This window comes from Candoia aspera, chromosome 6 (genome assembly GCF_035149785.1).
Source record: "Candoia aspera isolate rCanAsp1 chromosome 6, rCanAsp1.hap2, whole genome shotgun sequence".
NCBI classification, from domain to species: domain Eukaryota; kingdom Metazoa; phylum Chordata; class Lepidosauria; order Squamata; family Boidae; genus Candoia; species Candoia aspera.
In genome coordinates this window covers 12,591,339-12,604,109 of record NC_086158.1, presented here as the reverse complement: position 1 = coordinate 12,604,109, position 12,771 = coordinate 12,591,339, and the positions used below count along the sequence as shown (strand labels likewise).

At 38.9% G+C, this 12,771-nt stretch overlaps 1 protein-coding gene across 2 annotated transcripts in view; it reads left to right on the top strand.

The window, feature by feature from the left end:
* The window catches only part of NAALADL2 (N-acetylated alpha-linked acidic dipeptidase like 2), a 443,576-nt gene that overhangs the window by 417,009 nt on the left and 13,796 nt on the right, over positions 1-12,771 (top strand). For both annotated transcript variants that reach the window (XM_063306434.1, XM_063306433.1), the window contains exon 12: positions 957-1,158. In XM_063306434.1, coding sequence (XP_063162504.1) covers positions 957-1,158 — 202 coding nt within the window. The remainder of the gene's footprint in view (positions 1-956; positions 1,159-12,771) is intronic.

Below are 12,771 nucleotides of genomic sequence, written 5' to 3'. Positions count from 1 at the left end.
ACAGCATATATAAAGGCATACTTCAGGGGAATTGTGTAGAAAATATAAGTTTAGCATTTACAAAGTTGTACATAACAATGCATATAAATATTAATGCAGATTTTAGGTTGTTGTGTGTGTGTTTTTTTAAAGCAAACAGATTCAAACTTCCCTATTTCATGGTAATTTAATTTATATCTTGGTAAACCGGTATAGATTTGAAGTTAAGGGAATCTGTCCCATGACCTGAATAAACCTTGCCTCCCTCCCTCCCTCTAAATACATACATGATGCATGAGTACATGCACGCACACACAGACACATACACACACACACACATTGTATATATATATGTGTGGATGGATGGATGGATGGATGGATGGATGGATATTTACACTGCAAAGCTTCTAGTTTAAATTGATTTGAGATATATACAGATATATACAAAGCTTTCCAGATATATACAGATCAAACATTATTTATCCATGAAGGTTTAGGCTTCCTATTTAACTACTGAATGTCTATATTCAGAAAAAGAAATGATTGTATAGGTACAGATTTGTATGTGTTGTCATTTTTCCTTGCAGTTTATTATGGTATGGCTTAGAGAGATTTGTTAACACAGGTAAACTAAGCTATATAGCTACTGGTACTATGGTCCATGCTGTAGTCAAGAAAGAGAATGGCACCTCCCTTTAATACTTAGATGGGAGACCACCAAGAAGTGCCTAGATACTAGGCTTAGACTAGTCTGGAATGAGTATCCCAGATACGCTTGATGTCTTAAGCAACATATGCTCCAAATGTCAGCCTCTTCTTTGTGTAGAAATGCAAATGTAGACAGCTTAGCATCCCAGACTCACAGTCAGCCCCTGCCGAGTTGTGCCCTACTGTGTAAAATTATTGTAATGAAATGAGTCAGTAAGCTAATATGTCAGTAAGCCTAAAGCTGTTTTTGCATCATATTCCTTTCTTAGCCGATGACCATCAGAATGCTGGCAAGTTGCTGTCCATGGCTTACTCTTTGCGGGAGAGTGCAGAGTTGTTTCAATCAGATGAGATGCGGCCAGCCAATGACCCAAAGGAAAGAGCTCCTGCCCGTATCAGGATGTTGAACGATATATTGCAGAGTATTGAGAAAAACTTCTTAGTTTCAGGTGTTCCTCCAGGTTTTTACAGGTAAAAGCAAAACTTCATATTGTTATGTCAACTAGTATGGTAATTTGGCTTGCCTTCTACAGCTGCCTTGCTATGCATCTGGTGTACCAGTCTTTCAACAAGATACCACTAAATGAAATGCAACTGATAACAAAGAGACCTAGCATGTAATTTTGTCACAGTTCTGTACAACAACACCCTTATTGAGATATATTGCACCAAAGAAAATCAATGGAACTTTATTTTGGTCTTTTTTTCCAGGGGACACACTTTTGTAAAAACACCCACTAGGTTGCAGCTATTAATTATTGTTGTTGTTGTTATTATTTTCTAAGAATGGCAGCTCAGATGATGGGGAGGCATTATGAAAAGTGATAGTAGTATGACTGTGCAGTGCTTTGGATTTGAAGAGGGAAAAGTGCTTCAGAGACCAAATACTTTCTTATGTACTCAACTTTGTAAAGCAGCTGCATCTTTTCCAGGATGGTGTGACTGCACTGTCCAAGTATATTCACTCATGTTAGAGCCCATGAATGGCCCATTGCCTGTCTCCTTACTACAGCAAAGCCATCTACATCATTTAACCATGCAGTCATCTAATCTTTTCAAGTATTATTCACAAGATCAATTTAGCTACAATGGCTAGTCATTATAATTTAAAAAAACAAAACAAAACACACACACCCAGTCTAGTTTCCCCCACTCAACATGTTAGAGCTTTAGAAGCCCAATATCCATAGCAAAATGTATCTGGCAGCTTCTGTTAAGAACTCTGGAGAGAAAGTACTGTAATATCCTGTCGTTAATATTTGTAGGTGTCCATAAATGTTGAAATGATGCATAAAAATGGTAGACTTGGTTTGCTTTCCCTTCTTATGGCATAAAACAGATTGAACAGCCCTGGATTCCTATTTCTGAAAAATGTACATTCCATTGAATCTAGTGACAGCTGATTGTGCGTCTTGAATATTTCAGATTGGCTTCTACATTTTAAAAATAAGAATTTCCATATACTGTAGCAAACAAGAAAGAGAGGGCGGGGGGGGGGAAGCCACACTCCCACACTGGAAACCTTGTTTTGCACTGCGTTTTGTCCCGAAGTGGAGATTTATGAGTGAGTTATAAACCTCTGAAATAGTGGCTTATAATGGAAACGCTGGCAGACCTTTAACTATAGCAGCAAAAACAGTGCTGTAATAAATACAAAGCTTCATTGGTAAACAGAAATTTAGGATGCCGTTTGCTGCCTTGACCTTCAAGCTCCAACTGTGCTTAGATCATTAAGATTCCATAAATACTATAATTTACTGCCTTGTGAAGATAGAATATATTTTCATAATAAAGCACATATTCTTCGAGGGGTGTGGGGAACCAATAGAATGACTGTCTTCTATATAGTCATTGGGACTTACATTTTTCAGCTTAGTCATTGTAATTGACAAAAGCATAGGGATTGCTTTTCAGATGGCATTGGCCATCAACTTCTCCTTCTAGCATCCTGGATTCCCTAGTTTTAATTCTTAAAAAGAGATATTTGGGGGAGGGAATGGGAGAGGAGGAAAGGAAAGGAAGGAAAGGAAAGGAAGGAAAGGAAAGGAAAGGAAAGGAAAGGAAAGGAAAGGAAAGGAAAGGAAAGGAAAGGAAAGGAAAGGAAAGGAAAGGAAAGGAAAGGAAAGATAAGATTGATTTAGCACTGATAATTAGATTTGCTGTAACAGTATTTTCCCGTGCAGACCAGAAGGCATAATTTCATCCTTCTGTGTCTGATTTACTTTGTTTATTACCCAAGTAACATGGCAATAGCCTACATATGGCCAGTGCCCACACTGTTCCAGTCATCTTTCCAGCATTGGTCTGGACTGGGACAATGGACACAATTATTGACATGCCAGTTATGCAACCAACATTATTGTTTCTGATAGACTGTCAGCTATTATGTGGTGTGTGATTCCAAACACAGGATGAGATGATCTGTGATAGAACCATATAACTGCATTAATCTATTTAGCCCAGTTGGGATTTATGGGTTGGGATTTATGGGTAATTAATGCAGTCACTGAAATTTGGGGAGGTTATGAATTCTGACAACTGACACCCAGGACATCAAATTAACAAGATGTATAGAGAGCAAGGAACCTTGTGCGGTGCAGAGTGGTAGGTGGCAGTATTGCGACTGAAACTTTCCCCACGACCGGAGTTCGATCCCAGCGGAAGCTGGATTCTCTCTCAGGTAGCCAGCTCAGGTCAACTCAGCCTTCCGTCCTTCCAAGGTTGGTAAAATGAGTACCCAGCTTGCTGGGGAAGGTGACAACTGGGGAAGGCAATGGCAAACCACCCCCCTGTAGTCTGCCAAGATAACGTAGTGAAAGCGGCATCCCTCCAAAGGGTCAGACATGACTCGGTGCTTGCACAGGGGGCCTTTCACCTTTTACCATAGAGAGCAAAAGTGTGAGTGAGAGGTCTAATTCTGAGACCATCAGTATGTGTGTCATCTATATCCCTTCAAATATCTGATAACAGCTTATATTATTTGATGGTTCTCCAATTATCCACTTCAGATGCCCCAGAGTAAGGGGTTTCTATAGTAGCAGTAGAACTGCCCATTATTTTCTGCTTGAATGACCATAGATCATGTATTTCTCATGTTTATATGCCACTGTCCATAACAAGATCTCATGAGGACAAGTGTAATTTATTCTATTCTTTATAAAGATAAATATTTGGATGGCATTTTTATACATTTAAATGATACTGTTAAGAGCCTAATAGAAAAATAAAAACAATAATACAATGCAGTCATCAGAGAAGACAAAAGAACAAGCAGACAGTAATTCAGATATAAAATGGGAGTGGATACCAAAAAAAAGAGAAGGTTTTAGACCACTGTTGCAAAACCCCCAAAAGAAGGAATAAAGTGACCCTGTCTTGCCAGAGCATGCTGCTGTCTGGATAAAGGCAAAGTCTTGTTGACTTAACTTAAAGTATCCATATAATTCTTTTGCCAACAGTAAGGAGATGGACATCCATATAATGAGGTTTTCCAGGATTTTTTTTTTTTAATTCCCAATTTAGCCTACTGCTTTGGCATTTAAGCAGTCCAGTGGTCTATCATCCAAACACTAAGTCCAGGCCTCCTTACATTTTGGAGATTACCAAGATCATCTTAGGAATCTGACGTAGCTGGGCTCAGCTTAGACACAGCCATACAAGTTCAGATGTTAACATGACACAGAGGAGACTATCATCAGGAGAGCATAATGTATGAATAAATTTATCTGGGAACCACAGAGCATAAGATTGTGGATTAAAATAGGACCTATCTAGCCTGAAGTGGGACGCGGTGGCGCTGCGGGTTAAACCGCTGAGCTGCTGAGCTTGCCGATTGGAAGGTCGGCGGTTCGAATCCGTGTGACGGGGTGAGCTCCCATTGCTAGTCCCAGCTCCTGCCAACCTAGCAGTTTGAAAACATGCAAATGTGAGTAGATTAATAGTTACCGCTTCGGCGGGCAGGTAACGGTGTTCCGTTTAGTCATGCTAGCCACATGACCATGGAGGAAGTGTCTACGGACAAAAGCCGGCTCTTTGGCTTTGAAACGGAGATGAGCACCGCCCCCTAGAGATGGACACAATTGGACTTAATGTCAAGGGAAACCTTTACCTTTACCCTATCTAGCCTGACATTCTGTTTTCACCAGTGCTATGCCAGACATTGCTTAGGCAAAATTATCTTGAACAAGAAAATCTTGTTCAGTTTGATGAAAAATCCCCAGGTGTTGAGTTTATGGTTCTTGCACTGCTCTTCATTATGAGGTAGCCAAGTGTGAGAGTATTCTGTCATTTCCTGGCTTTCCACCCTTTGGTTAAGTCCCAGAAGAAGACATCATGAAGACATGGGTCCTCTCATGGGTCTTTTTCAAATCAGGAAGTCTACGGAGCCAGGAAGGCTGCAGAAGTATTAGAAAGAGATGGAATGGGGGAGGGAGGGGGGGAAGCAGCAACAGCATCATCTGTTATCTCACACTAAACAAATACCACCATCAACATTTGAAAGAAATTGACCCTAAGGATGTGGCAGATAACTTTTTTTGGTGGGAATTTTTTTGTGAATTTGGAAGACAAATTTAAGCACAGTCTTTCAGTATAATGAATTGCTTTTGCCATTGTTAAATGGAATTCCAATACAGGCTTTTCTAGTGTTATATAAATCAAGACATAACTCCTTCTACCATTCTAAACTTTTTTTTTCTGTTTTCAAACAATACATTGTACCATAAACCAGCCTGAGGGTTTGGTTTCTCATAGTACACTAAGCTACACATATTCAAACCAACATTAACACTAACCCAGCTTATTGTATCAATACATCTGCTAGGTCTTTCACTAACTTAGTAAAGAGGGTTGTGTGAACCCAACCACTTCCTGCTTTGAATTTGCATGCCTTAGTTTGTGGCTGAACAAACTGTCCCTTTTAATTTTGCCATACCCTCTGCCCCAGTGAATACCAGCTACCACTGAATAAAGCTATGAATAAAACCTGAAATTCAAATACTAAGAAGATGGCATTATTCTTAGCAATGAACCAAGAAGTGATATGCATAGCTGTATGCATTATTGCAACACTTTATACTTCATCATGTCTTCAGTGTATGCATTCAGTAGCTCCAGAGTGTAAAATTACAACAGTTATATCACATTTTTCATGAAATGCAGCACATTGTGTTCTGTGACTACAAGAACACTTGAAAAAGCTATTAGTAAGAAATGGATGTCATGTTCACTGATTCAATGTAGTTTATACATCGTAACATTTCACATGCCATGGCGCTGACGTGCATTTCTGTTTGGGAGGGAGCTACTGTGAAACCTTGTACCAAGCTCTGTATCTGTGTTCATTTCAATAGAATGTGTTTGGGTTATGTTCTCTGTTCAAGGACTTTTCCCACAGACCATCAGAAGCTGTTAGGAGCACCTGGGATTGTGAGCTTGGGAAGATTCTACGGGGGGAGGGATCTCATTTGCACCGAGGGTTTTTAGTTTGAATTTGGCGTGCTTTTATCATTCTCAGCTTTCTCTGTGATCCTGCATACTATTCTTTAATAAATCAGGTATCTTTGAATTCCTGCTCATGAGTCTGATAGTGTTTTAGAATAGGCATTCATTACAATGGAATAGTGAGGGACATCTTGCTTAAAAGATTACTGGCTGTTGTCTCTTATTTGTGATTTGAACTATAGCAATGTTATGAAGTGCAAACAGTAGACATCACTCTTGCCTGCAGCCAAGCATCTGAATTTCTGGTCACAATAATACTTTATTTTGTAACTGACAGAAAGCTTGCACTAGCAGCTTGTCCATCCTTTCTTAAGCAAATAACTTGTATAAGAAGTTCTTCCATGGCTCCTTCAGTAGAATCTTGCTTTTGTGGACCAGAAACATTGCGGGTTAAGCACCACCTTCCTCTACCTACTTAGCATTTGGGCTCTCTGGACGTTGGGAGATCCATACTGAAGTATTGATCAGGTATTTGGCAGATGTTTTGCAAAACATCTATACTCTTTGTAACCAAACTTGCTGAACAGAGGAAAAAGTAAACCATGGAATAGTACAAGATCAAAATAATCTCTGTTTCCACAAAGTCATAATGAATAGTAGCTAACAATGAAGTTCTCATTTCACTGATAATCATGATATCTCAACACAGAAGTTGAAGTGGCCTGGCTTTTCCTCAGGAGTCTTCTTCCAGAATTAAACAGTGTGGCTGAGAGAGCTATAGAAAATAGTTTCATGAGGACCCATTACAGTGTTTCTCAGCAACTTTAAGTTGTGTGGACTTCAACTCCCAGAATTCTCCAGCCAGCAACAGTTGAGAAACACTGACTATTAGCCTGAAATATTTGGGCAAAAGAAAAAGAGACCAGTCAGTGAAACTGACTAGTAGATTTAAAACTGATAGGAAGAATTTCTTCACATGGTGTGTAATCAGTGTGCGGGTTGCTACAAGACATAATGTTGGGTGTTAGCTTAGATGGCTTCAGAAGGAGAGTAGGCAAATTCTAGAAGGCAGGTAGAATGGGGAAAATGTACTGTATCTAGATTCAGGGCTCTATCCCTCACCTAAAATATCAAAATACTGACATGTTTCCTCAAAATCCTCATGGGGAATTTTTGGATTGTTCTCAGAAGCAGGACTTTCTTCTGAATGTTGAAACTAAACCTATTTTCCTGCTGATTCAACCAGTGTCTTTACTGGGCTTAAATGAGTTGTCACTCCTCTTTTGCTTTTAGGATCCATATAACAGATAACTATCTCTTTCACCCTTTATTTGTCTTTTCTCCAAACTAAATATGCTGTCATTTCCTAGATGCTTTATTATCCTCACACTCCTTTAATGCTTTCCAACTCATTAATATCCTTCTTAGATTGTGTGCTTATTGATTGGAATATGCTAAATGAGGAGTTAGACTCAGGAATACACATCTACCCCCCTGCTGCTTATGTATCCATTACAAAAGTAACAATAAACATGCAGCTACATCTGGTGAACCATGTGGTTTTAGTACTGTCAATAAAATCCTGCAAAAGATTGTCTAGGAAGTAGCTTCTTCTTTGTCCATTCAGGAAGCTACCCCCAAATCCAATTGTTTATGGAACATGCATCTGCAAAATAAAATAGATTTTTGAAAGTTACCTATTATAGGTCATTACATTTAAAAACCTATTTGAGACAAATATTTGTAAGAAGGAATGGCATCTGGGTATTTTATGTTAAAGATAGCTACTGTTGGGAATTTATGCTAAATCTATATACAGTAGAATTTTTTTATAAATGCAAAATATGCTGAAAGCTGCAGACAGAAATGAGTATAGATTTTGTAATGGATTGTATTTTTTTAACAAGACATTTCACTGATGGGGGATAGTAAAATGGATTTGATTTATACTCCATACTAATTAATTAAATTAGTATGGAACACTAATCAAATTATGTTGAATATACATATCTACATGGGCGGTTGGATTGATAAGCAAATAGTTCTTCCATTTTTTTTTCCTAGATATTTTCCCACATATTTTTGCTAATATGAATTGTAAAATTCTTGATACCAGTATAAAACAACAATGGTGCAAAACTAAATTTAAGCATACAGATGAAACTTTGTAGAAAAGAGGCTTATTCAGTAACTGCTGAGTATAATAGCATCAATAATTCTATGTATCTGAGTGCTGGAGCCATTAATGAGTACTCTTTTGGTGCAGTCATTCACTCAGTTGTGAGTTCATCTGGCAGAAGAATCATCTAGACCAGTGTTTCTCAACCTCAACAACTTTAAGAAGTGTGGAATTCAGCTCCCAGAATCCCCAAGCAGATCAGAAACACTGATCTAGACCATATTTTACTATGGTGGCCTTTACTGAACACTTTGCTGAGATCCAGGTATACTATGTGTAGGGCATTTCCCTTATCTACTAAGTAGTAACTCTCTCAAAGAAGGAAACAAGGTTAGTCTGACATGATTTGTCTGCATTTAATCCATACTGGCTCCTGGTAACTGTGGTATGCCTATTCAAGTGCTCACAAACGTGCTGGTTAATAATAGACTTGAGGACCTTTCCCAGTATAAATATCAAACTAACCGATTTATAGTTTCCCCAATCTTTCCTTTTTTGAAGATGGAAATATAATTTGCTCCCTTCCAGTTTCTAAGACATCACCAGTCCTCCAGGAGTTCTCAATGATTACCAAGAATGGTTCTGTGATCACCTTTGCTAGTTTCTATAGTACTCCAGCATGCAATCCATCTGGCCTTGGAGAGTTGAATTTGTTTAACTTAGCTATGTTATCTCTTATTCCTTCTTCATCTGTCCTAAGCTTCAGTTCCCTCCTTCATGACGGCATAATGTCGACCAGTAGGGCTCCACTGAAGGCAGATCCAGAATAGGAGATAAGAATACTGGCAATTCTCCTGTGGAACAGCTTCCATAATGAAGTCAAATTTTGGCCTGGGAGAGAACATTTTGGAGATGTTAGATTGTGTAGGATCTAGCCCAGTTGGTTGGTGCCATGATTATCTAATTTGTTACTGCTTGCTTGTATTTTGCTCTCTGTTTTCTTCTTGTATGCACTTGGAGCCATTTGGAGTAGAACAGCAGGCTTCTACTCTATTATCAGGTCTCCCTTGTCTTCTCCCAATGACCTGTACTAGGTTTGGCTTTCCTTTTGTTTCTAATGTCATCAAAGTCCAGTATACAGGCCTGACTCTTCTCAGTTTTTCCTCACCTGGCTATTATAAATTCAAGGATAACATAATTGCTTTCCCCAGGATTCTAGTCACTTTCATTTCTTCAATGATTTTTTCTCTATTCATGAAGATCATGCCCAGGATAGCAGAACCCTTGTTCCTTGTTCTTCCTTCTGACAAAATCATCATTGCTTTTGTTTCTTTCTCTTTTTAATCCTTCCTAAACATTTTCAACAGGATTTCCATGTTCTGATTCCTAAATTTCTCTCTCTCTCTCTCTCTCTCTGTGTTTGTGTGTGTGCATAAAGTGAGCCTTTCTTGCCAGAGCATTCTGCTGTCTGGGTAAAGCCAAAGTCTTGTTAGAGTTGAGCATGGCTCAACTTAAAGTATCCATGTACTTTAAGGTCCAACAGTAAGAAGATGGACATCTGTACAGTGAGGTTTCCCAGGATTTTTTTTTTAAAATTCCCAATCTAGTCTAATGCTTTGGCATTTACAGGTAGTGTAGTAGACTGTCATCCAAACACTAAGTCCAGGCCTCCTTAGTTTTAGGAGATCAGCCAAGGTCATCTTAGTAATAAACACACAGTACAACAACACCACCCTTTCTGTTGGGCCTGTTCCTTTGGAGTCTTCCAGTGCTAAGAGCCAATCATCTCATCAGGTTTCAGTAGTCCTAGTCACATTATATTTATCATCTTGCGACAGATGGGAGAACTAAGGTCCCATTTTCCATACTATGCATAAGTGTAGAAATATCTGAGATTGGAATGGCACCACTTACTGGCCTGGCAGTAACTGTTTCCTGCAAAACTCTCCGTGCTGGTGTCCTCTTTCTCCTTTTGTGTTTTGCTTACTTGGCTTCAGTCCTTGGCTGCATATTCAGTTCTGAGTTTTTGCCACCCTTTTGTTCCAGGTTAACAGCCTCCTGATAAGACTGGCAAATACTTCTTTCCTAGTCTTCATCCATGATGGTCTTCTAGAGCCTGTGGCCTGAGACTGCATGGCTGGCTATTTTAGCTAACGTTTTTTGAGGAAATATTGCAGGGTTTTTTGTTGGTTTAGTTTTTGCTAGCAAGCATTATGGAATCACTAGGGAATTTCAGCTTGAGAATTTAGTTGTTTAAAAGTTATTTTGCTACTTCAGATGGCTAACCCTTTCTGCCAGGATGTTGACCTTTTGAGAATCAATAGTTTAAAAATACTTATAACTTCAGGGTCTCCAAGTAACTCATTCTATGTGAAAGACAATCCTTCACTGCAAATATTTTTAATTACAGTAGCTTGATGTAAGTGGCAGTATAGAGCCATTAAATTTAGAAACAATCAGTAGCCAATACCTCAGTGAGAAGATCAGTAACTACAAACAAGCTTCCGTGAAAGGTAATTTGTCCACTGTTACTGATTTTTCCAGTAATAAATATCTGCAGGAAAATATAATGTGGGTTCTAGTTAGAACTGAGTCAAAACATCCTCCTGCTTCTCTGCCATCTTCACAGGCTCCTAAGTGAAGATTGTTCTGAGAAAGTTTGAGTTGAAATGTTTGTCCAGATAATCAGCAGCAGTTATTGTGAACCTGAAAAACCTGGAAGTATTCCCTTTAAATTGATTGCTATTCTATGAAATGTCCCAGAATTTTCTATATCTTCTATGAATTTCACGGCAGACATGAGGGCCTCACAGTGCTTCAGATGCGATTCCCAAAAGGAATGTGTGTGGAACCTTGTACCTGCCTCCAACTTCTTATGGCACCTACATCTTTACTTTGGATTACCTAGATGTGCTTCCCAGCCTGCCATGTTGTCCCAGGAAAAGATGCAGCTGTTTTAAAGACGTGAATAGATGTGCTACATCCGTACCCTCACACACGCCAAAGCACTTTTTTAGAATGAAATCAGAAGCCCCGCACAGCCTAACAAATAGCTGCAGTGTGGATTGCTTCAGTTTACACAAGCCCTTTTCCAGAATTTTTCATTCCTTTTCTTTCCACTATGGCTTATTCCCAAAGACCAGAAAACAGTCTACACACACACACACACACACACACACACACACCCCTACCTCCCCCTGCCACCAACATTTTCCCCATTTCTGATGTTGAGATATGATGTTGCTTATCCTGATGGTATAGAGTGAGATATACAGTATATTCAAATTTGGGAATACTCAAAATTTTGCAATAGGTCACAAAATCTTTATTTTACAAATATCCTCATACCCCAATTCCCCATTTCTTGTGCATGTGGATGAAGGCCTCTTTAAAAATCATAATAAGATATACGGGTCTAACAAATCCACCAACAGGGCTGGTTTAATCTTCTAGCCCAAATGCCTGAGGGAACATCCAGGACTTTGATGTCTTACAAAAGGCCAAAAGGGTCAGGACCATCTGGATCTCTGGGGAGCCCCTGTTACTGTCAGCCCCAATAGGTAGACCAGACCAGGAAATCAACTCCCCATGATGGCTAAAACTACATTGATTGAGATTGGCTATAACAAAGAAGGCATGATCTCTAGGTCCAACAAGGTGACATCTTCCAAAATAAGTGACCTGAGCATGTCAACTGTGCCAGTGCTGATGAGGTGAGCAGAAACAATCAGAGAGAGGAGGTCTAGCAAATACCCTGTACCTTGCCATGTACCGCTTTATATGTGACAACCAGCTTGTTGGAATATGGAAGACATTCCTCAGGAACTGTATTTACATTCCATTCTTACCACCTTCAGAAAATAAGTCAAAGTCTTCCTCCTTGACTTTTAAGCTTGTTTTTTTTTTCCTAAGCTGCATTTTACCTGCAGTTTTCTTTCATTTTATTTTGTGTTTGACTGTTAACTGGTTTGAGTGCTTTATGAATGGAGAGGTGGCCTGTACCAGCCTGCACAGTTGTTTCAGTGGGAGATGTTCAGGACTTAATTGTAAAGTCATGGGTAGTTTCAAAAACAAACAGGAGTGGATCTGAGTCAAGCTGTTATCAGCAGTCATTAGTCTGAAAAAACTCAAGTTTTAAACTGCAATATCGACTTAAGTTAAACCAGTCTTAGATCCAAACCTGGGTCAGAGACAGGATTTCTGAGGGAAATCTCTGCATGAACTAAAGTTGTGTACCTTGTAAATTATTTGCCCTAATGTTTTAGAAGTTTGTTTTTTGTTTTTAATAATGTTGGGTGCACATTCAGAATTACAGAATAGCAGAGATGAAGATTGTAATACATTTTGTAAATTGTAAGCAAAAGGTTATTTTTATATTATATACTGTTTATTATAGAGCTCAGAACTCATGGAATGTAGAACCATAAGTCAAAAGGTAGAATGATTGTCTCAAAAGAATTCTGGTTTGTTAAACAACCTATGTAAAGAGATACCAAGTCTAAGCTGTTCATTTTAATCATCTT